The sequence below is a fragment of the Plectropomus leopardus genome, chromosome 17 (assembly GCF_026936395.1).
Source record: "Plectropomus leopardus strain MGB_pleo_1.0 chromosome 17, ASM2693639v1, whole genome shotgun sequence".
Lineage (NCBI taxonomy): Eukaryota > Metazoa > Chordata > Actinopteri > Perciformes > Serranidae > Plectropomus > Plectropomus leopardus.
The window spans coordinates 29,111,600-29,136,932 of record NC_142192.1 but is presented as its reverse complement, the minus strand read 5'-3'; the positions used below and the strand labels follow the sequence as shown (position 1 = coordinate 29,136,932).

The 25,333-nt window shown below is 37.2% G+C and overlaps 2 protein-coding genes across 2 annotated transcripts; both read left to right on the top strand.

Moving 5' to 3' along the window:
• The first annotated feature begins 1,084 nt into the window (after positions 1–1,084).
• On the top strand, positions 1,085–22,376 carry slc9a1b (solute carrier family 9 member A1b). The gene is made up of 12 exons (XM_042506554.2): positions 1,085–2,022; positions 9,289–9,749; positions 11,747–11,997; positions 12,714–12,931; positions 13,223–13,419; positions 13,717–13,806; positions 15,264–15,334; positions 15,595–15,768; positions 17,148–17,262; positions 17,395–17,493; positions 17,809–17,881; positions 19,403–22,376. Exons 1-12 carry the CDS (start codon positions 1,731–1,733, stop codon positions 19,606–19,608), a joined length of 2,247 nt encoding a protein of 748 aa, XP_042362488.1. The 5' UTR covers positions 1,085–1,730; the 3' UTR covers positions 19,609–22,376.
• A 147-nt stretch (positions 22,377–22,523) lies between these two features.
• Positions 22,524–25,139, top strand: fabp10b (fatty acid binding protein 10b, liver basic). Its single transcript, XM_042506555.2, has 4 exons — positions 22,524–22,656; positions 22,739–22,911; positions 24,030–24,119; positions 24,673–25,139. The coding sequence occupies exons 1-4, from the start codon at positions 22,590–22,592 to the stop codon at positions 24,721–24,723; spliced, it is 381 nt and encodes a 126-aa protein (XP_042362489.2). The 5' UTR covers positions 22,524–22,589; the 3' UTR covers positions 24,724–25,139.
• Positions 25,140–25,333: the final 194 nt, after the last annotated feature.

Sequence of the window (25,333 nt, the reverse complement as noted above, 5' to 3'; positions counted from 1 at the left end):
TTTAAAAAAAACTGAACAAATGAACAAAATATATCACACGCACTCATTTATCCATAAAGATTCACTTACAACACATTTTCTGTCTTTCTACCTGTCTTTAGTTGACAGACGTGAAAATAATTCGTCCTCAACACTTACTGCGTTCTGGTGGTAGAATGATGAGAATATATTTTAAATACAGAAAAGGATTTAGGTTATACAGGATAATTTTTCCCCCTTGGCAACGAGCATGTTTTTCCAAAAGGATGTACAGATTTTTGGGCATTCTTTTATCTAAAGTGGCTTGAAAATAGTGCATGTAGTTGCCGTAAATGGAAAAAAAATCTCCCTGGGGAAATAAGCCCCCTGACCCACCTCAGAGTGGGCCTTCAGCCCTGAATGTTTACAACATCGGCTCCTGCTCATATATGAGCTTATATTTTTCCTCTACTCAAGATAATTGTTTCCTGTGCTGCTGTAACTGAATATTGATCTTTCACCGATGAGCTGAAGCTTTCCTCTCTTCTGTACATGGAAATAAACTTCACTACAATGAAAATTAATTTTAAAAAAAGAAAGAAAGAAAAGAAATATGAATCATGTATGCAGCAGTGGTGACAGACGTAAAAATTACACTGTATTACAAGCAAAAGCCCTGCATTTAAAATTCTACATTAGTATTAACAGTCAAAAGTAATATTGCAGAATTTATATAATTAACTTTATTTAATATATAAGTGGTATTTTAATGTTGTAACTGGCTGAGATAACGGAAACTTTGGGCTAGTTTAATCCACAATACTTTATGTAAAATATTAACCTCTGAAGAAATTTATTTAGCTACAAAAATGTTTCCAATTTGCAATATTATGGTGCTCTTTTAAATAGTTTGATCTCATTTAGAAAAGCAAAAAATATGAGAGGTCTTGAGAAAATGACATTTGTGAATAAAATATGTTGCCAAGATAATAATTTATTTCCAAATTTGTTTTATTATTATCATTATTATTTTTTAATTTAATTTTGTTTGTTTTTTAATAATTTATTAATTAATATATTAATTTGTGTATTTATTTATTTATTTATTTATCAATTTATTTATTTTTTCTGCTTTTGAAGACCAAACGTTATATTTTCATATGCTTGAATAAGAATATTTTGGTCATTATAAATGATCCAATATTAGAAGGCATCCCAAAAAGGTCCCAGTTAAACTACAGAAGAGGAGATGTTCAGTAGTTTGGCGTCACCTCTTCCTCTAAAGTGTGTTTATTGCGCAGGCCGTCTGCTGGTGTTTTGGGGTCCTCCGCTCCAGCAGATGTCGCTTTCTCTCCAGCTGATTTTTGGAGAAGCTGCCTGTTAAAATAGAGAGAAAAAGAGTTCAGCGTGAGATTCATGTTTGATGGATGTTGACACTTGATGAAGTTTAGAGAGTTCAGTCTGAGGAGAGAATAGCGGCTCTGAAACATCCAGACAGCAACTCAGAGGGGTTAAAAATCATCCCAGCAGGCGGGTCAGAAAATGTCGTTTTTAAAAAATCTCCTTCTGATGACAGCAGCTTGAAACCGCCGTTTGTTTAACCGCTGTGCGTAATTTTAAGATGCCGGGTGAGTTTGTGCGTAAAAGTGCGCGCTTCTCCGTTGCGCACCACGCTCGCTCCCCGTCCTTCCCTCATCTTCATCTTCATCGGATCTAGAGCCGAGCAGCAGCAGCAGCAGCAGCAGCAGCTCAGCCCGTCAGACCAGCTGAAAATGGCTGAGCTCCGTCCCGCCCGGAGGAGCTCCAGTCCGCCTCTCACCGGGCTCCTCTGCGTCGTGTTGCTCCTTTTCGTCTCCATCTCCTCCGCGAGTCGTGATGTTGTTTCAGGACACAACAAGACGTGGAGAGATCCAGCCGGAGAGACCCGTCAGGAGGACTCCCATCATCAAACTAACTCCTCTGCACACAAGAAGGCTTTCCCCGTCCTCTCCTTCAACTACGACCACGTCAGGAAGCCCTTTGAGATCTCCCTGTGGATCCTGCTGGCCCTGCTCATGAAACTTGGTGAGTGACACAAATAACAAAAAAGATTTCTTCCCGCAGCACAAAAATAATCAAATACTCCCTCCTCCTGCATCACTGAGGGGCTGGGAATCAACAGATGAAGGGGGCTCATTATCTATTCCAGTTGGTTTACTGTTTCATGCTTTCAGATTTTAAGTTTATAAAAATATTCAAGTTTATTTGTGCAGAAAAATGTCATTATGTTCAACAAAACAACCGCAGAAGCAATAAAACAGAAGACAAGAGGAGAGCAGCAGTGTTTAAAATACAAATGCAGCATGATCGTGAGCCTGTTGAATAGAAACAACCAACTGCTCCAGCAAATAATGGAAAAGCATGAAAATGAAGTCTTCAGGATTTGTTAAAGGTATAAAATGACAATTCACACAAAGACATTAGTTAAATCAGTCTAAAAACTGGCAGTGCTTTAATTTCAAGATTCAAAAAACTTTATTGTCCATCACATAGTGACAGAAAACTGCCTTCTGGGGGCTCAAACAACATGATTCACACTCAAGAGACACATAAAATCACACAACAGTTCCTTAGATCAATAAAAATGTGCAAAGCTTCATTTTGCCTTCTGCAAAATATAACACAAAATGTTAAGAGTCTACTGGTAATTCTGGCAGTTTGTTAAACTACTTTAATATTTTTGTGTTTACTGGGATCCACTTTAGTTACTGATGACATGTTGTCCACAGATATACGTTAAATTAGTCGATTTTTGAATGGAGTTTGGTTTGTGTGTGTTCTCCTAACACATTGGTGTTGGTGGCTAAATCACATTATTGTTACCTAAAACTGCCTGGTTTTTCTTAATCCCACAGATTACAACAATTCTTCACTGTGTTGGTGAAACTCCAGACCTCAAAAACCATAACACTAAAGTTTTATCGAATCCCTGTTAGCTGTTATTGGCATGTTGTTCACATGTATTTGTTAAATTAGTAGAATTTTACATGGAGTTTGTTGCACGTTCTCCTGGCGTGTATTTGTGTCGGCAGCTAAATCATATTTTTGTTACCTAAAACAACTCAATCCAACAGATTCCTGCCATTTTCCACTGTGTTGGTGAAAGTTTTACTAAACTTTCATGGGTGTATTATGAGATAATCGGCCCCGGGGGCAGATATGCAAAGGGCCCGCCACCTCTCCTACAAAGGAGCAAGACACAATGAGTTTGTGATGATTTTGCGTCTCTTTGTAGTCGTTTGGGTCTCGTTAAGTTTTATGAAGTAATTTTGTGTCGTTTTTGGTTGTTTTGTGTCACTCTGTAGTCAATTTGTCTTTCTAAGGTTGTTTTGTTGCCTGTTTTTCTTTATCGTTTGTCTCTTTGCAGTTCCTTTGCACCTCTTTGTGGTCATTTTGTGTCTCTTCCTGGTCCAGATGTGTTACTTTGAGTGGCGTTTTGCAGGTGAAGAACAGGTGGCCCCGAACACTTTGGGTCCCCTGGCACTTTGCCTCATAGGCCCATTCAGAAATCCATCCATGCAAACTCCACTTTAAAAAATGGCAGTATCATTTTGCTCTTCTTTTTCCTTCCACAGAATCAGAAAACAATTTATAACATAAAAGATGTTAAAAGTCTACTTTTGAGTCTCATGGTCCGTTAAACAACTTTCATGTTTAGTTATTTGGATCACCGCTGATTGTTGACATTTTGTCCATATTAAAAAAAGTCCTCAGTATTTGAACTTACACAGTAAACCACAAAGTTACAACATTAAGACTGCATCCAACAATTAAATTATACCAAAACTTTACTTTTAGAAAATATTTATACAATTAAAATCGATTAATAGGTGGAACAAAAAGCTGCAAACTCTGGATATCATTTTACAATGAAAAAAGTAAAAAATGTTATGTTTGTGGATTTAATAGATTTGCTGATTGTTTTTGCTATATTTTTAAGCTTTGAAAGATGTTTCCCGCTGCAGGCTGCTACAGAGCGCTGACAGTGTCTGCAGACTGCTTCAGTTATGTTTCGATGCCACACAGACTTATTTTAGGACGAGCCTGATGGTCCGAGCATCCGTCTGTCAGTAGTGGAAGCAAATGTTGAGGGATTAGAGTTTAAATTCAGCTCTGGCGAAGCAGTTGTTCAGGCTAATTAGAGGGATTAAATGTTTCTCTGTGCAGGTTTATAATAAGTCATCTCTGGCCTTTGACCTTTAGCTGCTGAGGCTCAGCTCTGGACATCACAACATACAAAAAACACACATAATACATCATTTATCCAGCAAGAAGTTGGCTTTCTTCCTTTTTATTTGAATCTTTTTGTTTCTTATGTTGGTTTTTATTAATTTTATCTTCACATCTTATGATTCTAACTTTGAGTATTCATTCTGGCAGTGTTGCTGTTGTTATTTTCTGTTTTATGTTGTTCTAATTTTAGATTTATCCCACTGGTCCAAGACATTTTTGACCATCCGCCAGCCAGACTGTGTTTAATGACAGAGCTTTGGGACGGACAGATATAGACGAGTATGTAAATGCTTAAGTGTACAAATATGTATGTGTAAGTAAGTGAGCATATGTGGATATGGAAGTATTATATATCTGCTTTTTTAACAAAAACAATAAGGGAAAAAAAGAAAACAAAAGAAAAGAAATGCAATTATCCAGTAAACTGTACCATATCTGCATTACACGGGCATTTTAATTCTACGTATTTGGGAAACAAATCTTTATTTTTGATTAAGCTGTGGTTTTAAAAGTCACAAATAAAAAAAAAAAAAAAAAAAATTAAAATAATCATTTTCAGAGCATTAAAGCTAATCACAAAATATCACTTGTTATTAAATAATTTAAAGTATCTATAAGAAACATTCAGATCGTTAATGTAGCAGGAAACAGCTATTTGCTGCGTGAACATGTGGTGCCGTAATGGCGTCGTGAGTGGACGATGAAGTCACGCTGTTGTAATCTGAGCTCCTCTGTGGATTGTTGTGGTCAGCGGCGCGCCGTAGAAAAAGAGTCATCACGCTCATTGATCTTGCCGCCAAGCAGTCACATGGCTCATGTAGCTCCTGAAAGTTACAGCTGAGTCGGCGCTTTGAACGGTTTCCAGCAGGACGGACAGCAGGGACTATATATGCAGCAATTTCTGATCAATATCAATACCTAATGTGCATTGATTACTACGTCCGCTACACTTATATTCAATTTATATGATCAAATTTTTATGGTGAGTGGCGGAGAGGCTGCATTAGTTTTTCTGTGATTAATTTTGGAGGGAAGAGGGTTTATTACCATAACATCAAATACATCTAGAATTTGTAAATGTGTATGGATTCATTTTTTCTTGTGCCTCTATGGTCATATTATTAATGATAATAATAAGAATTATTGTTTATTTGTGTAGCATTTTTCATACATAAAATGCAGCTCAAAGTAGTTTACATGCAAAGGTGCTAAAATTCAAACAATACATAGAAATATATATTTTTCTAAATATAATAAGTCACATCAGCGATGTTAGTAACTAAATACTGTACTGAAGTACAAATTAGAGTTAGTCCCCTTCACAAACATGCATAACATGAAAATCAATGAATGCCACTTATTTCTCAGTTTAAGCCAAAAAAGAAGTTTGTTTAAGTGCAAAACATAAAAGACCACCAACTGCTTTTGAAAATAAGACATTTTGTAAAACGAAAAAATATCTGTGTAGGGCACAAAAAAACAACAACACAGCAAGTACAATATGTGTGTAATTTTGTAGAAACTCCACTGAATGTAATTAAATAATGTCGCAATAAAATTCTGCTCAATTTTTAGTCCTCAGTCCGCTGTGACCTCTAGGTTTAAATTCAAGATTGATACTCGGTGTTGATATTGGGAGAGAAAAAGTTAAAATTGCGTCACTAGAAAAATTAAAAACAATTCCTTTTTTTGTGCATATTCCAGTTGGTCCACAGTTACAGAGCAGGTGGATATTTGTTAATATTAAATTTGATATTTTATTAGTATCTTAATCACTCTTATACTTCATCCTTTTTTTCATGTTTTTTGTCGCTGAATGTGTCTTTAAAGTGAGGTTTGTTTCTCCCGCTGAACAATTTAAGAACAAATAATGATGCATTTTAGCTTGCATCATTGCTTTATTCACCGTGCCACCGTGTGTGTGCTGGCTCTGATTGGCTGGAAGAATCTCTCCTGCAGTTTGTCGTTGGCTGAGTGAGCAGCGTGCAGCTCTGTGGCATCTTATCTGTTGCGTCCAGCTGCCGTCTGCGAGGGCCGGTCTGACTTCCTGTCCTAATGCACTGCTCGATAACAAAGATCCCAGTGTGCGGACCGAGGAGAGGAGGGGGGCGAGGACCACTGAGTGCATAAAACCTCGCAGGAAAAAACGTCACATTTACAGCCGCCTCGACCCCGAGTCACATGACGGGCTGAATGTCAAGGCCTCATTCAGCTGAGAGACAAAATATGAAACTAAAGGAGCAGAGACAATATTTTACTCAGTGTCAACCCTTTAACACCTGGACTGGCATTAGTTTTCTTTGTGAACCTAAAAAAATGGTTTGATTTCTTTAAAAAAAAACAATGGAAACAATGGATGAGCAACTCTGCGAGAAATGTAAAATGTGCCACAAACTGTAAAAATAAAATTAAATAATATGTGACAAGGAAATTGTCTGAAAAGTAGCAAAGAGGATTTTTAGACAAAAAATAATGGAAAATGCCTAGGAAGCTATGTTTATAATTATCTTAATTATATATATTTATAAAATAAAGAAGAAAAAAAAGAAGAAAACAGATTTTTTTCCGTACACTTTTTAAAAATGTTTTTCACTTTTCTTTCTTTTTTTGCTTAATTTTCAGGTAATTTTCTTCTAACTTTATATATATTTTGCTGCGTCCATGTGGCAAAATTGAAATTCAAATCGGAGTGCTGTCCTGATCTCTCTTGCTATTTTTTGGGCCATTTCTTGTTAAGTTCCTCGTCCATTGAAAGAAATTTAGCCAATTTACTCAGGTATCAAAGGGTTAATCTACTGTATCAACCCTTTATTTAACCTCTAGATGAGCAGGTCATCAAGCAAAAATAATGTCTAATATTCTGAAATGTGAAGAGTTGCTGCTCGTCTCTGTTTTTATCTCATCATAAATAAACAGATTTGGGATGTTCGGACAAAAAACAAACAATATAAAGAAGTGAACTTGGACCTTTCCCTATTTTCCGGCATTTTATAGACTGAAGGATGCATACATTTGTCAAAAAAAACCTCATTAATCAACAATGAAAATGATTGTTAGTTGCACGCCTTGATTTCTCATTCCAGTAATTCCAATAAAAGCTAACAATAGTGAAAAATTGCCAGTAAAATGCAGATTAAATCCATAAAATGTAACCCACACAGATATTTCTGTCCAGCCGTCGTGTTCGTGTAAACAGCCTTTTTGTTCGCCTGCAGCAGCAGCAGCAACACTGTGTTTTATATTTCATGAGGACGCAGCAGAGAATTACAGCTCACTGAGTGGATCATTTTTATTGTGTTGAAAACTGCTAATGCTCACACTGATGTTTCACTGAGTGCAGCTGCTGTATTTGTATGTACGCAAATGCTCTTGTGCATTGAATTTATTCGTTATTGATATATCTTTTAGTATTTAGGATATTCATAAATATTTTGAGTGATAAAATGTCTAATAGTATTTATAAATAATTTACACAGTTTGTCAGAGCTGAAAGTAATGTCTTCACACTGACTTTTTGTCAAGCCAACAGTCAAAAAATCAAATATATTCAATTTACAATTATACAAAACAGAAGAAAGCAGCAATTTGTGATCATGGAAACAGATCAAATTTGACATTTGTTTTTAATAAATCTAATAGCACATTTGAAATAACAAATTAATTTTAAAAAATACACTTATAAATGCTCCAACGAGACAAATTAAGTTTAAAACATGATTAATCCATCTTGAATATTTTGTCTTTGTAGAGACTTAATTTTATGCATGTGAAACCTTATTGTCTCCAGTCTTAATTCAAATAAAAAATAACCAACTAATCTAATATCTATACACATAAAACGTTGAAACACTAGTCGTAAACTGTCTGAAACAGAAACCAAAAAGAAAGCAGAGTCGGAGCAGGAAAGACACTCTGTAGAAAAAAAAATTTTAATAGGGCGAATTTAATAACCACATTGGCAGATGCAGACGCTGGAGACGGACAGAGCGGTTGTAAACACAATCAGTGCTTTACTCTGTTAGAGATAATAGTTTAGAAGGAAGCAGCAGCTGCAAATATCAGACTAAAACTACCCCATTCTGAGTAATAATACTGCATCATGCTCCAGAAAACAGATAATTCATTATTACCAAAAATATAACAGAAAGTCATTCTGAAACACGTCTGTGTGCTGCAGCCATCCAAACTGCTGAAAGTCAACTTTTATTCAGCTCGAGACACCTCCTAAAAACTTCTGAATTCAAGAGCATTTTACATTTAAAGAAATGTGATTAAAAGGTTAATTTAAAATCAAAACCACATGTTTTTCCTCCTGTTTCACACTGCATGTCCTGTTGTTTGGTTCTGTGTAGAAACGCAGAGAAGGCATAAAAACGGACTAAGTAGCAGCACAAAAGTGTGATGTCCTTATAAAAAGGGCTTTTAATAACATCATACTCAGCTGAAGCTCTGAGCAGTGATATAGTTATTGGGTGTACTTTGGTGGAAAAAAATAGATCCTACATAAAACATAAAGAGGACCAAATGACACCAAAAAGTCACAAAAGAGCCATTGGTAGACATGAAATGACAACAAAGCAGCACAAAGCAAACAAGAAAAAGACAAAATTGCCTCAACAAGACACAAAATGACCTAAATGAGGCACAAAATTACCTTAAAGACACCAAATTACCTCAAAAAGACACAAAATTGCCTCAACAAGACACAAAGTTGCCCTAAGGAAACACAAAATTACCTCAGCAAAACACAAAATTCTCTTAAAGAGACACAAAATTACTTCAATAAGAAACAAAATTACCTTTAAGAAACCCAAATGACTACAAAAATACACAGGACAACCACAGGGAGAGACAAAATGAACACAAAGACACATAAAAAGAAACATAAAAGGTGCATTACGACTACAAAGAAAAATATGTATTTTTGACTTTTTGGTGAACAGTTGAAGTTTGTGAGTGAATGATTTTGAATTTTGTCTTTCTCTTCATTTTGATTTTAGCAGCTTGTCAAATTAAAGTTGTGATGATGAAAAAGTGAAAATCTTTCTCTCTCTGCAGGTTTCCACATTATTCCCAGAGTGTCACACGTCGTCCCGGAGAGCTGCCTGCTGATCGGCGTCGGCCTGCTGGTGGGCGGCATCATCAAAGCCATCGGCGAGGAAGCCCCCGTCCTCGACACCAAGCTCTTCTTCCTCTACCTGCTGCCCCCCATCATCCTCGATGCCGGCTACTTCCTGCCCATCCGCGCCTTCACGGAGAACCTGGGCACCATCCTGGTGTTCGCCGTGGTGGGGACTCTGTGGAACGCCTTCTTCATCGGCGGGATGATATACGGCGTGTGTCGGATCGAAGGAGCCCAGCTGGCCAGCGTGGACCTGCTGTCCTGCCTGCTGTTCGGCACCATCGTCTCGGCCGTGGACCCCGTCGCCGTCCTCGCCGTGTTCGAGGAGATCCACATCAACGAGCTGCTGCACATCCTCGTTTTCGGAGAGTCGCTGCTCAACGACGCCGTCACTGTGGTGAGTCAAGAGACGGCTGTGCTTCCTCTGAATATTTCAACTTTACTCCACAGCCTTTCAGAGAGAAATACTCTACTTTGTTACTTCATTACTTTATTTGCACAGCTGGATGCTAGTTACATTTTTAATTGAGATTTTACATTAAAAGTCCAGGAAACTATATATTTTTTTTTTGTCATTTACTTTTTATTGGTTTTTGATTTTACACGTAAACAGACAAACAGTCAAACAATCAACATGGAGACCTATAGATGAGTATAGAAGTATCAAGGGAAAAGTATAAGCGTACATAAGGGGACTGGTAAACACCTCCAGTTGAGAAATCAAGAAAAAAGAAATAAAAATAAAGTGATAAGTACTTATAAGTATTCTGATAGTATCAGGAAACTATATTTTTTAATTTCTTAATCATTTATTTAAAATTATGTTACAGAAAGAAAAAACATGATTATTTTTTTGTAGTGCTTACTTGAGGTCATTTTCTTGTTTGTTTGTTTTTTTCTTTTCTTTTTTTTTTTTATTATTTTCAGGTTATTTTCTTTGAACTTTTTACTAATTTCTTGCTGTTTTGTTTGTTTGTTTGTTTGTTTTAAACATATACATGGTGTGGCACAATCAAACTCAAATATGTGTGCTGTCCTGATCTTTACTTTATTGCTATTTTTTGGGCCATTTCTCGTTAAGTTCCTCTTCACCCTCTTCCCACACTATAGAAACAAATCAAGCCAATTTGCTCAGGGATCAAAGGGTTAATCTACTGTATCAACCCTTTATTTAACCTCGACACGAGCAGGTCATCGTGCAAAAATAACGTCTAATATTTTGAAATGTGAGGATTTGCTGCTCCTCTCTGTTTGTTTCTCATCATAAATTAGATAAATCTGGGTTTATTTGTTTTATTTCGGTTGATGTTCGGACAAAAAACAAGCAAATTTTTATTAAAAAAACACATTTTTAAAGATTAAAACACTAAATTCAAGTGTCATTTTCCTTCCTCACATCCTTGTTTTTGTTCCAGCTGTTTTCACTTTCCATTCACATCAGTAATTCGATTATTTTAACAGGCAATCGCTGATAATACGGAACAAACTGTGACCACATTATTATTATATAATTAACATCCGTTCTCTCATCCTGAGATTAAATGCTGCTGCTTCTAGAAAGATGACTGAAGCAAGATGCTGCTGTGAAAACGCATGCATTATAATAAGATTTACAAATGAAGTATATATTTGAGGGAAATATTTATTTATGTTTGTGTGTGACTCCCAAAAACTCTTCACTGCCTGCATCAGAGCTGCAAACTTTTTAAAATGGCATATTTCAAATCCAGAAATTTACCCAGAAATACACATAATCATCCGACTCTAGAGGGAGATTGAAATACAGGCAGCTTTTAATGGGTAAAATTATACTGTCGTAATATTATCAAGATTATTTAAGATTAGTAATTTAAGATTAGTAAAGCAACAAACAAACTAAAGAAAGAAGGAATTAAAGAAATGAGAAAATGAAAAAGGAAAGAAAAATTAGTACTTTTTGAAAATTATTTTTAATGAAGCTAGAAAAAATCTCCCAGAAATATTTATAATTCTCATAATTTTCTATTTAAAATGATTTTACAGGATTATTATTATTTTCTAAGCACTTTCTTTCAGGTCGGTTCATTGTTTGTTTGTTTATTCCTTTTACATTCTTTTTCTTTTTTGTTTGTTTTTGATTATTTTAGTTTTCTTGTACTTGATTTGCTCATTTTAGGGTCATTTCTTCTTAAGTTGCTTGTATGCTTTTGAAAGACATCAAACCAGTTTGCTCAGGTCTCAAAGGGTTAATGTCTGATTTATGCGTTTGTCTTGCTTGTCTGTCTTGTTGTTACTGACTGTGATTTTCATTTTTACGGAGCGTTAACTGACTTTGTTTCTGTGAAGCGTCTGTGATTGTTGTGATTATAAATTACACTTTAATCTTGAACGTGAAGTGTGTGTTTGTGTCTGCAGGTTCTGTATCACCTGTTCGAGGAGTTCTCTCACGCAGGAACTGTGACTGTGATCGACGGCGTCCTCGGGGTCGTCTGTTTCTTCGTGGTTTCGCTGGGAGGCGTCATGGTGGGAGCCATCTACGGCCTGCTGGGCGCCTTCACCTCCCGCTTCACCTCGCACACCCGAGTCATCGAGCCGCTGTTTGTGTTCCTCTACAGCTACATGGCCTACCTCTCCGCCGAGGTCTTCCACCTGTCCGGCATCATGTCGTGAGCTACTCACACTTTTTATTTATTTATTTATTTATATATCGCCGCAAGTAGACGGAGGGAAGGAAGTACACGTGGCGCCCGCTTTATGTAGCGGCCAGAGTTGTCCAAACTTTATCCAAGTTTTTCTTCAGTAAAAATAAAATATACCGGCTTGTCTCAATAATTCAGCCGGTCGTCACTGAATCCTCAGGCTGACCTGACGTAGATCCTAAGCCAGATCCAGATCCAGGTTCAGGTTCAGAATCAGATCCAGATCAAGGTTCAGGTTCAGATCTAGATCCAGATCCAGATCCAGATCCAGGTTCAGGTTCAGGTTCAGATTCAGATCCAGATCCAGATTCAGGTTCAGATCCACGTTCAGTTTCAGGTTCAGGTTCAGATCCAGATCCAGATTCAGATCCAGATCCAGATCCAGATCCAGGTTCAGGTTCAGAATCAGGTCCAGATCCAGGTTCAGGTTCAGGTTCAGATTCAGATTCAGATCCAGATCCAGATTCAGGTTCAGATCCACGTTCAGTTTCAGGTTCAGATTCAGATTCAGATTCAGATCCAGATCCAGATCCAGGTTCAGGTTCAGGTTCAGATCCAGATCCAGGTTCAGGTTCAGGTTCAGATCCAGATCCAGATCCAGATCCAGGTTGCGCGATGTTCACCTGCGTGATGGCAGCTGGAACAAAACGGTTCTGATGTTTTGTGTACTTCCTGTCTTACAGGTTGATCGCTTGTGGCGTGATGATGCGTCCGTACGTGGAGGCCAACATCTCCCACAAGTCGTACACCACCATCAAATATTTCCTGAAGATGTGGAGCAGCGTGAGCGAGACGCTCATCTTCATCTTCCTCGGCGTCTCCACGGTGGCCGGTCCTCACGCCTGGAACTGGACCTTCGTCATCGTCACCGTCGTCCTCTGTCTGGTGTCCAGAGTGCTCGGTCAGTGAACACAGCGCCGCCGTATCATCAGATAACGAACAATTCAAATAATAACAGGGTTTTGTTTATAAGTTAAATTCTTTTTTTTGGTCCTATAATAGTGACAAGATTTTTTTCCTGTGGAAAAAAACGTAAAAAATGCAATACATATTAATAAAAAATACAATAAAATAAATCAATAAATAATAATAATAATAAATAAAAATAAAATGTATTGCTGTAATAATGTTTCCTTGTCGTCTTTCTCTTCTTTCTAATCTGTATTTTGTTATTTTTCTGTGTGTTTTTCAGGAGTCATCGGCCTCACGTACATCATCAATAAATTCCGTATTGTGAAATTAACCAAAAAGGACCAGTTCATCGTGGCCTACGGTGGCCTGCGAGGTGCCATCGCCTTCTCTCTGGGGTTCCTGCTGACCAACAACGAGTTGAAGCACATGTTCCTCACCGCCATCATCACCGTCATCTTCTTCACCGTCTTTGTGCAGGTGACAAACATTTACATTTCTTTACATTTATTTGGCAGAAAGTAACGTATAACCAAACTTCACTTTTGGAGATTAATTTCTCAAAAAATGTAAAAGAAAAAAAGAAAAAAACAGCTACCAGGAAAGCTATTTTTCTTATGTTTTTGTAATAATTTAGCTTTTGTCCTCCATATAAGTAACCACTAACCTTTATTGATATCTTGTTGTTGCAAGTTCCTTGTTTTTCTGTAAATAAAGTTGTTTCTTTTATCGTGTTGTGGAAATCCACATGGCCTCCCGTCCTGTTTCTGTGTTCAGGGAATGACAATCAGGCCTTTGGTCGAACTTCTGGCCGTGAAGAAGAAGAAGGAGAGCAAAGGATCGATTAATGAGGAGATTCACACACAGGTGAGATTAATTATTATTTTTTTATTTCCAATTTTACTTTGTTTCTCTATTTTATACTGGAAAAACTAGAGTTTCAGTACAAAACATGAAAGATCAAACTTTCATCATTAAAGGATAATCTGGAGGATTTTTCAACCCGATCTTTATTTCCCCATGTTTTTGTGTGTAAGTGGCTAAAAGGAAAAACGGTTTTGGAAATGACTCCAGAATTGAGCGAGAGAGCTGCGCTCATCGGCGCCAAAACAGGCTGCAATGTAACACTCGAGGTAAAAGTGCTACGTGAATTTACGTCCAATAAAAGTGGGGGTTTTTTGCCGCTGACAGGCTCAGATTGATATTTCAAGTGTCTGACAACTTCATGAAAAAGATCCCGACAGAGATAGACCTTTTTTTAAAGAGTAAAATATTTTTCGTTTAACTAGAAACAGCCCCGAAACTGCCAAACCCCACCAGACCCCCTTTAAATAAATAGTCATTTTATCCTCGTAAAACACGTTTCATTCAAAGTCGACAAAAACAAAATAAAACTCACATAAGCCGTCTTGGTTCATCTTTCCACTGTTCCCACAATCACCAACTCTGGTTCATTTGGAAGAAATTCTTAATTCACCGAGTTAGATGTGAAAGTATGCTGGCTCTATACACGCTAAAACTATTGTATATTTGATTTAAGATTTTTTAAAGATTTTTAGTCTGTTTCTGGTTAGACAAAAATTATTTTACTGTTGAACAAAAATGAATATCTGTAGGGATCCTTTGCATAATCAGTGTTTCCTGCAGAACCTTAAAAAGTCTTAAAAAGCCTTGAATATCATTAATCTAAAAATGAGACCTTGGTTGGTTTTAAAATGTCTTAAATCAACCTTTAAAAAGTCTTTAAAATTCGAATAAATGAAAAGTACGATTTCAAAAATATTTTTTTCGGATGTTATGCTGTAAAATCTTAAAATAATTGGTAGTTTTTTCAGATATATATATTTTCCTGAATGCCTCTCGCATTACGGTCACCAAAAAGTTATGTTTTATGTTAAAATAAATATGTGGGCGAATATTTTCCCAACCCTAAAAGTGTTTTTGTTTGTTTTTTCTTCAGTTTTGGTTATTGTGAAATCAGTCTTGGATTTAAGTCTTAAAAAAGTCTTAAGTCCCTCTTGTGTTAAGCTGTAGGAATTTTGATAATGTTGTCAGACACTTAAAATACTGATCTGATCCTTTTTGTAGTAAAAACACTTCAGTGGACGTACGTTGACGGTGAGAACAAACCCAGAGTGGTTACACTGCAGCTTGTTCCGTCACTGGTGCCTGTCGCTCAATACTGGACCACTTTCCGAATTGTTGTTCCCATTAGACACTTGGACATAAAAAGGGGACATAGTGTCCAGGTTGAAAAAAATAATTAAACTGTAAGATATTAATGATGTGGAAGTAACTGGTATAAAAACTCGTTGTGTCCTCAGTTTCTGGATCATCTCCTCACAGGGATTGAAGACATTTGTGGTCATTATGGACATCATCACTGGAAAGACAAGTATGATTTTTATTAACATTTGTTTGTCCCCTCCTTGTTACTGTCTCTTTATGAGGAAAGTCACATAAAAACGGCCTTTCAGTGGCATCAAAACGTATTCAATATATTTATTATACTTACTTAAATACCCAGAGATGCCACTTGTGTCCATTTTTAAGCTTTATGTGACGACTCAGGTCAGGAGGATACTTAATATTTTATATTGTACAAATAAATTGTGATAACTGGAAATGTCTGTACATAAACTCTGCTGCACTCAGGCTGAACCGCTTCAATAAGGCCTACGTGAAGAAGTGGCTGATCGCAGGCGAGCGCTCGACCGAGCCGCAGCTCATCTCCTTCTACAACAAGATGGAGATGAAACAGGCGATGATGCTGGTGGAGAGCGGGAGCACCGCCAAGCTGCCCGCCATGATATCGTCCGTCTCCATGCAGTGAGTATCGAGTTATGAGGGCGAATGATGTTTTTCACACAGTCTCAAAGGTCAATACTAGCAGTGTGCTGTTGTTGAAGCTTTCTACCAAAGAAGTGTTGACAGATCTGATTAACTCGGATGTTTGTTTTGGAAAGACTTGCTGATTTTTCAGGAGGTGGCACAAAATCTCAAAAACAAAACTGTCTGCATAACTAAATATCACAAGTGCTACATGAAAAAATCCATGCATTGAGGTGTTTTTTTGTGTTTGTTTTTTTGTTAATTTGGTTTTTTTGGGGGAGGGGTTAAGCCAACCTTGTAAACATCATTTATTTATTTTAAGATTTTTTTTGCCTTTATTTGATACAACAGCTATAGTGTGAAAGGGGGAGAGAGAGGGTGACATACAGCAAAGGGCCGAGGTCGGAATCGAACCTGCAGCCGCCTTTGACTCATTTTTTTTGTAATTTTCTCAGCAGATTAAACATATTATTTATTCTGTATTTTCTGTCCTCTTTGTTTCAAGCATTGTACAGCTCTTTTCAAATTAAAAAAATTTTACTTTTTAATTTTACTTTTTTTTATTTAAATACATTTTGTATAGTTTTTTTTATTTAAAATGCTTGACTTTTGTGGTCCCTTCTTTTGCTCTTCTCTTAATATTTTTATTCTTATGCACAAAAATAACAACTAGGCAATTTCCATGTATATAAATCTGTGTTTGCTCTATGGACCCAGTGATGTAGAAGATCTGGGTAATTTAATACCTGGAAAATTTAACTTTTTTTTAGTTTCATGCATCACCGAGCAACTTTCATAGGAATGTACAAAGCCCGCCTCCAACACTGTATCCAGTTCTCTTCATACATCTTTGCATCGACCCTCCACCTCTGGCCCAGTATGTGTTTTATCCTCTGCAAGAGCAAAAAGCAATGTGCAGATTTAACTTTTGGCCGAAGTAAAGAAGTCAGGAACCGCCAAAAACATTTATGCTACACATAACTATATCTTTTTTTCAGATATTACTCTGTTTTTTCCCTTTTTTGTCCAAATTACGTGACTAGTTAACATCTGTTGCCTCTAAAAAGTGTTTGAATCAGGCATCACAGTTAGCCAATATGGCATCATCATGTGTGCATTTTTATGATGGACATGTGCAATTGCTGGATGAATGTTTTTTTATGATTTGTTTAGTTCTTGTATTTTACTGTGTATGTATTGTTATTTTTATTGTTGTTTTTTAAATATAATATAAAGCTATGCAGTCTAATCTCGTGGTTTTAGACTTGTGGTATCAGTGCTCGTTCTGCGCTTTGTCTCAGCTCTCCTCAGACCCTGAAGTTGTTGTTTTACGTAGTATAACGTAGAGTAATGATACACTGTGTGTGTCTCTGCAGAAACATTCAGCCGAGAGGGCCGCCCAGACGACGGGCGATGCCGACCATCTCAAAAAGTCGTGAGCAGGAGATCAGAAAGATCCTACGAGCAAACCTGCAGAAGACGAGACAGAGGGTGAGAAAGATGCGATGACTTCAGCTCTCATGCTGGTTTCGATGATGCTGTTTGAGCGGAGAGTGTGTTGCAGGCGTATAATGAGAAAGTTGAAGTGTTTCTGGCGCTAACTTTCATGTTTTTGCTCCTCAGCTTCGTTCGTACAGCCGACACGACCTGATGATCGACCCGTTTGAGGACAACGTGAGTGAAGTTCGCTTCAGGAAGCAGCGTGTGGAGATGGAGAGGAGGGTGAGTCTTTATGATTGTTACAGTTGTAGTTCTTTGTGCTGAGACAATTTCATTGTCTAAACTTTATTTCGGGCTGCTTGTTATGCTGCTAGAATCTGTTTCACTCTGCAGTTACATTTGTTTAATTAACTAAATGACTCTCAAACATCTGGTTTGTTTTATGAGCCAATTAAAGTAAATGAAGTGAAACTAAATGGCCGTTCAGTCTGATTAAATGTGTGGATTTATGTCTCACATTTCACGTTTTTAATGATTGGTTTGCGTTAAGCTTTGAAATGAATTCACTGCTGACAGATGTTTCTGTCTCACTCACAGATGAGTCACTACCTCACAGTCCCTGCAAACCGCCAGGAGACTCCGCCAGTGAGAAAAGTCTGCTTCGAACCAGGTCAGAATTTATCTTATCGTATGAGAAAAGGTTGAACGTGGAGGAATGAGGCTTTTCACATTTCTCTGGAGACACTGTGAAGCAATATTTGGTTGGTTCTTTCTTCCTTTAATGCCACATATTTCTGGGTTTTGTTACATTATTACAGTGAAGTTTTCTGCTGAAAAACTTTGTGTGCTGGAATTCGTGCGGATACCATTTACCCCGCTTCACCCTCCTGTGTAACGCTGCAGACTAAATACACACTCTCACGGTAATGCACAGTGCCACACTGTAAAAAGTGCTCAGTAATTGCCCAAGGTCATAAAGAGCTCAAGGCGTTCGCCTGCCCTCCAAATTCCCCAAATCCCAATCCGATCGAGCATCTGAGGGACGTCCAGATACCCACAGGTCCCCCTGACACATGGTGCAGCCTCCTTGGATCGGACTTGGCTCTGACCTGTCATGGGTGCAGGTCTTCAGGGGGCGTCTTGTGGTGTTTTGGCACCATGGCGTTGGTGGCGGATCCTTTGACTTTAAGTTTAAAGGCCCACACACACTAAGCAGACTTCAGGGAGCTGGTGGTGACAAGGCGCCTTGCTTTCCTTAGGTCAGCGTGTCTTTGCCAAAAAGTTGCACATAAACAAATCAAACCGACTGCAAACCTGCACGTATGTTCTGCGCCTGTGAGAGGAAACACAGCTTCGTACCAGCAGGCTGCGGCCGTCTGTAGTCGTCATTCAAAAAGGGAAACCGGGAGACCGTCTCGACATTAGTTAGCACGTTAGCACATATCAACACAATCTAATGTCGACATAACAAATATTTGCCGTTTGTTTTTTACATATTTTTATTGAGCATCAACAGTATACAATATGCATGAACAAGAGAAAAGGCAGATGTACAGTTCTCACTTTTTCCCATCATTATTGTTGAAACCAGCAGCAGCCACGCAGCACAGCTGGTTTTCCATTAACCCTCAAATTACACTAATTGAATTTAGGAGTATAAAATATGCCTAATGTAAACACGTCAATTTTGAAAAAACTCGCATTTATCAAAAAAAGTTTTTACACTTGCATGAGGTGGTATTTCAGATTTTTTTGAAAAAGCTATATTTCGCAAAACTGCAATGGAAACTCTTTTTTTTGCTTTTATAGGTCACATGATATTATGGTTATGTGCTTGTCGGTTGCCATAGCAGCTTGTCGATGGCTCCCTCATGATGAGTTACAGGAGGTGTTACTGCATCACATAACTCTTCAAAAGTTGAGCGGATCATCTGGAAGTTTTGAATCCACAATTCCTCTGTGAAATCGATTATCACCTCCCAGAAACCTCTCAAACGTGGCCGCTCCCACGTGTGTTTTGCACAAAAATCAGTAATGGAAACCCACCTGGATATGATCTATACAGTACCAAATCTTTTTGATATCAACAAGTACCTAAACATCCCAAAAACATCGCTCACTAAAGCCCAAACTGCTGCTTATAGATGATGTTTAATCACTAACATGTTGCCGCTCTGTCTGTTTCCTGCAGAACATCAAGTTTACACGTATGATGACAGCGACAGCTCCAGAGGCCACGCGGCTCAGCCAGACCCGAGTCCTCCCGACGACGTCAGCCTGGTGAACGAATCATCCCAGAGGCCCAGAGAGCAGAGAGCCGAAGAGCCGGACGAGCAGCAGAAACTGTCCCGCTGCCTCAGTGACCCCGGGCCAAACAAGGACGAGGATCTGTCGTGATGAAGCACATGAATTCTCCTCTTCATGATCTCCTCGTGTCATCTGTTGCTTTCAGCGAGTCGCTGAGTGAACGGGAGTCGTAGCAAAGCTTTACATTGATGAAGTATTCTTCTTTTCCATTTTCTGTTTTTTGTGATATGAGATTATGCAATTTTTTCTTTTTTTTCAGAAGTTCGTGAGGATTTTTATCATGTAACATGCTGCCAAAGCATGCACCACTGCACATTTGCTATTTCAGGGTTTTCATTACAGCCTGAAGTGAGCCGAGTGTCAGCATTTTGTGTCTTAACAAGCAGCAGCAAATCATGCAAAAAAAAAAAGATGGAGCACTTGTTTTAACAAACTTGAAGCACCAGACGGGTGGAGTTTACCCCTCAAGCACAGTATTAAGACTCTAGAAAGCAGAGAGCGACTGATTAATCGTCTCAGCTGACGTTATAAAAGATATAATTAATGCAGGTTTATCAGTGTTGGAATACACACCAAAATTTAAATGCAGCACTTATATTTTTTGCTCCAATATTTCACAGGTTTAAAAGAATAGTTCAGGATTTTTGCAGTGCGACTTTGAAAAACGTAAGCAGTGTATTACATACAGTAGCTGGTGGTTGGTGCACTCCCTGTTTGCAGAAACAGACCGGAAAAAAAGCAAATATTTTTACATATACACACACATCGAGAAATTAGACACTGCAGTCAGCAACACGCTCCGTCTGTGGCATTTTGTTGTTTGATCAAACAGCACATTTTCGAGTGTCGTTTCATTCTGACCATCCAAAGACACATATATTAAATTAGGATGATTTTTAATCAGCGTCTTAATATACCACACCTGTCAGGTGGGTGGTTTAGTATCTTGGAAAAATGCTCACTAACGTGGAATTAAAAACATTTTTGACCAAAATTAGTGAGAAATATATCTATTGAGTGTATAAAAAGTCTTAGATGTTTAACTTAAACCTGTGGGAAAAAAATAGAAGCAAAAACAAAGATGTTTAAATTTAGATTTTTAAGATTAGATCAACTAACGGGCAACAAGAAATTGCTGCACAGAATACCAAAGAAATATTTTGGGTGATTTAGGAACAGCGTCCCCAGCCTCGGATCCCATCAGCTATCAGTCGATGATGACAAGCTTTTGGGGACGTCGGCATGGTGCTCAAGTGTGTTTGTGTTCAGGCCATTTGGCTAAAAGGGAGAGCGGTGAGGGAGCAGCATATTTTTAAAAAAGTGCATAACTTCTGATGGACTCACACTTGATTTTGTGGAAATATTGATCATGAGCCAAAGAACAGCTGATTCACTGCTCGTGCCATTTGGCAAAAAGGGACAATGTGTGCATGTGTGTATGTGGTCGCAGCTATTGCGAATTTGCGCCTCTTTAACTGTTAAATGCCCCAATTTGTGCACATCTGGGTCAAAATTCTAAAAAAAAAAAAAAAAATGAAGAAATTTCAGCAGATGATACCTTTTTCAACAATATTCCTCTTTTCATCCTTATAATTATTATAACTCAGAAATATCTCTATCTGCCTGAAAAATCCTTATTTATCAGGCTATAGTTAAGTATAAAAACTGCAAGAGGGCGAACTTTAAGGTTCCAGGTGAAGAAGAAAGCACAAATCTGGTGATGCAAGATGAAATAAACGCATCAAATGTAGTTTGTCGGAGGTCTGTGAAGAAGCTTGTATTTAACCTCTGCGTGACAGATCAGTGTTTTCTCAGGGACTGAATCACGGCACAGTGTTAACGGAGGGGGAAGAAATGAATGTGCTCCGCTCGTCTCTGTTCATAATGTGACTGTTTTGTCAGCGTCGGTGTTTTTGACCGCTTCAGTAACATTCCAGCAGTAATCGACTTTTTTGTAACAAAGCTAAACATGTCGATGTTCCTGATAACTGAGCATGCTCAGAGGAACACTTCACCCCCCCAAAATCAGCATCTCTATATCAGTGACTCACCAAATAGGTTGAGTTTGTGAAGATTTTATTTTATTTTATTTTTTTTGCATGTCTCCACGGTGAACAAAAAACCCCAAAACTGAAAAAAAATTATATCAGAACTACGGATATATTCGGATATAAAACAACTCACTGGCCGATAATTGATTTTTTCCCATCAAGTTTTAGTGATCGTCAAGTCTCTTCTGTAGTGGAAATAATATTTTATGCGTACTCCTGATGGCTCACCAGCAGATGGAGATATTAAAAACAATGATTTTCAATGTTTGTAATATTCATTCAAGGTGTTGATTATATATATATGTATGTATATGTATATGTATATGTATATATATATATATTCATGCGACTGGAGGAATGAAATGTGGATTATACTGCATGAGTTGTCTGAGAGTTTGTTAACTGATGTTTTTATGTAGTTTTGTTGTAAAACCTGGATCCTGATGGCTCCAATTATCAACAGTTTACTACATAATCAGACGCTTAAATTCACCTTTTAGGCATGCGAGAAAAAATCAAGTTTTTCTGCACAAATTCACAGTGACGCAGGGTGAGTAACTGATATACAAATGATCATTCTGCAGGATGAAGTATTCCTTTAAAGAGGTTAAAGAGGTGAATCGCCTTTTCATGTCTGCACTGAACTGCCTGAGCTTCTGCTGCCTGCACGTTTGCCTTAAAATGTTTTGCTTTCTGTGTGTTTGCCAGGTGAAGTATTTTTTATATTTTGAAAATGAGTCATGAATATTTGTCAAATGAAGGAAAGCTTTAATTCCTGTCTGAAATAAAGAAATGCCATTGCCTAAATTCAGTGTTCACAGTGTTGGATTTTGCTCCGGTGCCACATTACATCGACATGTCACTTAATATCTGTTGTTCAGCTCACCCTGACTCTCTCTGGGAATCCCAGTCCAAATAACAGGGAGTTTGAAGTCCCCAACATGCCAACCAGCAGCGAGTGTGACGGGATCAAGACAACAAGAACAACAGTCATCCTCGGCGCGCAGCAGACCAGCAGACATGGACTTCAACGGCACCTGGAAACTTTATTCTGAGGAAAACCTTGAAGAGTTTTTAAAAGCAGTCGGTAAGAATATCTTCATATATAAAAGATTTAGTTGAATATGTATGCATGCATTACATATTTTTAAAAAAAATATGCATTCAAGGTGTTCCTGAAATGGTGGTCAAAATGCGAAAGGAAGTGAAGCCGGTGTGGGTGATTGAACAGAAGGGCAAAGACTTCACGGTCACCATGAAGACTCCCGTCTGCAGCAACGTCCACTCCTTCACCATCGGAGAGGAGTCCGAGATGACCGCCATGGACGGCAGGAAGTTTAAGGTAATTCAAGCCTCAAACTCTTCATGCATACTTGAAGTACAGAAGTAAAGATGTGATAGTTGTACATGAGCTGATAAAGCCTAAATTTAACCCTGGAAAGAGCCTTTATTAAACCTTTGAAACTTGGGAAGATTTGCTTGATTTCTTTAAAAAAAAAAATATGAGAACAAGAAAATAATCTGAAAATTTGCCCAAAAAAACTAAAAACAGAAAAATAAAAAGGTTTTTAAAAAAGAAAAAAACTTATACATAAATAAATAATGCAAATTAAAAAGAATATTTAGATTAAATAGAGTATAATATTTATAATAATAACAGTTATATATATAGATTCTGGTATGTTTTCCCTATTACTGTCTTCGAATGATTTCTCTACATGAGCTGATGATTTTTAAAATCAAGCCCTGAAAAGTGTCTTTATTAACCCTTTAAGTAAATTGGGTTGATTTCTTTCAAAAACATGCAAAGAAGTTACAGTTTACCAGAAAATTAACAGAAATTTGGCACACACAAAAAAAAGACAATATAAGTAAAAACCAAAAAATGTAACCAAACAAAGCAAAGAAAAATGATAAAACCCATGAAAAATAAAACATCAGTGATAATATTGATTAATAATGAATGATATAACATAAATAAACAACACAATACATAACAATACATTAATAAATAGATAAAATAGTAAATAATTATTATTATAGTAATAATGATTGTAAATACACATTTCTGGACATTTTCCCTAATTATTATTATTATTATCTTCTAATATTGTTTCGCTCTTTCCCTCATTTTTTTGCAGTTTTTGGGACACTTCATGGCAAATTGCTCATTGCCTTTTTATCCATGTTTCTGTTTTCTCAGGTTTCAGATGTTTGACTGTTAATTAAAGGAGACTGAATGCAGCACAAGAAATCTGATAACAGTCAGAGTCTTAACGGTTTAATTTGAGTGACATTTAACAGGCGAAGGTCCAGGGGTCCCTAAAACTTTGGGCTCCTTTTGGCCCATTCAGTGACCCATCTATGGTTGCACAAAATTAACATGATTTTTGCTCAGGAAAAATGATTTTGCCATGGTTAAGGGGGATTATGTAACTGTGTGTTTTTGTTTTGGACCAGTGCACCGTCAGAGAGGAAAATGGAAAACTGATTGCTGTGAATGAAAAGTTCACTTCTGTCCGGGAGATCGTAGGGGACGAGATGCTTGAGGTCAGTGACTTTAATTATTTTCAAATTGTTGTAAAGACACAATTATTGATAACAACCTTAAAGAAACAATAATTCAAAAGTCTTACCACAAAGAACGGAGCTTCATTCTTGAAGTCATTCTTTTTTTTGTACAGGAGAGAAAATATGATTTTAGAGGTTTTTGTAATTTTTCTGTACCAAAAGCTAAAAAAGAGATTTATTTCTGTTGTTGGGATTAAAATATGGAACAATGCCAATATAGATTTAAAAATGTTTAACTCATTTTTGGTTTTAAAAAGAATGGTTTGCAACATCATCTGTAGGATTTAAAGGGTAGTTTAAACTGGTAAGAATACATATATGAGCTTTGGCGTCTGCTTGAGTCATTTCAGTCACTACTTTATACACAGATTGTTGATTTTGTTTATGCAGTTTATGTGTTATGTGATGACTGAATAAAAACACTGAAACTGAAACACTGAAACAAGGGATTCAGCGTTCGAGAGAAATTTGGGATGTTCGTGATTTTTTTTTTTTTTTAAAGTTCTGTCTTTTCTCTTCCTCACGTTTCCAGACCATCACTGCCGGCTCTGTAACTTTCATCAGCAGGAGCAAACGAGTGTGATCCACCCCGGCCGCCTTCTCAGCTTCAAAAAAAAATAACACAATTAAAATAAAAAAAAACTTAGCACATTTATGAATAAATTTAAATGATTAACCCTTTAAAAACTGGATCCACATCAGTTTTCTTGTGCTGCGTTCAGACGCCTTTCACAAGATATTTGACCCTTAAAACCCGAGCAAACTGGTTTGATTTCATTCAATTATATGAAGAAAAAAGGCAATGAACAATTTGGCAAGAAATGCCCCACAAATTACAAAAACATTTAGTGAAAAGTGGCAAGAAAATTTCCTAAAAATTGTGTGTTTATGGTATTGGTGATATGTTCTTTGCTTGCCAACTCACTTAAATTTATTAGATATTGGTAAAATATCATATTAATTGAAAGTTATGTAACTGGTTATTTTTTTCATATGAAATTACATTTATGTGCTAGATACTTTTATCATTATTATTATTATTATTATTATTATTATTATTACTATAAGTAGTAGTAGGAGTAGTAGTAGTAGTCAATTGCTTTCTAACTTTAGCTTTCCATATTTTTTATCGTTCCATTTTTTTCTTTTCTATTGTGATCTATAACTCCAGTGGTGCTATGTCACATATTTTC

What these genes read in the sequence shown, in the direction of transcription:
- fabp10b (XM_042506555.2), top strand. Translation starts at nt 22,590, where the DNA reads ATGGACTTCAACGGCACCTGGAAACTTTATTCTGAGGAAAACCTTGAA. An exon ending in AGAGTTTTTAAAAGCAGTCG is followed by an intron (nt 22,657 to 22,738) that starts GTAAGAATATCT and finishes TATGCATTCAAG; the next exon opens with GTGTTCCTGAAATGGTGGTC. An exon ending in TAGGGGACGAGATGCTTGAG is followed by an intron (nt 24,120 to 24,672) that starts GTCAGTGACTTT and finishes TCACGTTTCCAG; the next exon opens with ACCATCACTGCCGGCTCTGT.
- slc9a1b (XM_042506554.2), top strand. Translation starts at nt 1,731, where the DNA reads ATGGCTGAGCTCCGTCCCGCCCGGAGGAGCTCCAGTCCGCCTCTCACC. An exon ending in TCTGGTGTCCAGAGTGCTCG is followed by an intron (nt 12,932 to 13,222) that starts GTCAGTGAACAC and finishes TGTGTTTTTCAG; the next exon opens with GAGTCATCGGCCTCACGTAC. An exon ending in AAAAGTCTGCTTCGAACCAG is followed by an intron (nt 17,882 to 19,402) that starts GTCAGAATTTAT and finishes TGTTTCCTGCAG; the next exon opens with AACATCAAGTTTACACGTAT.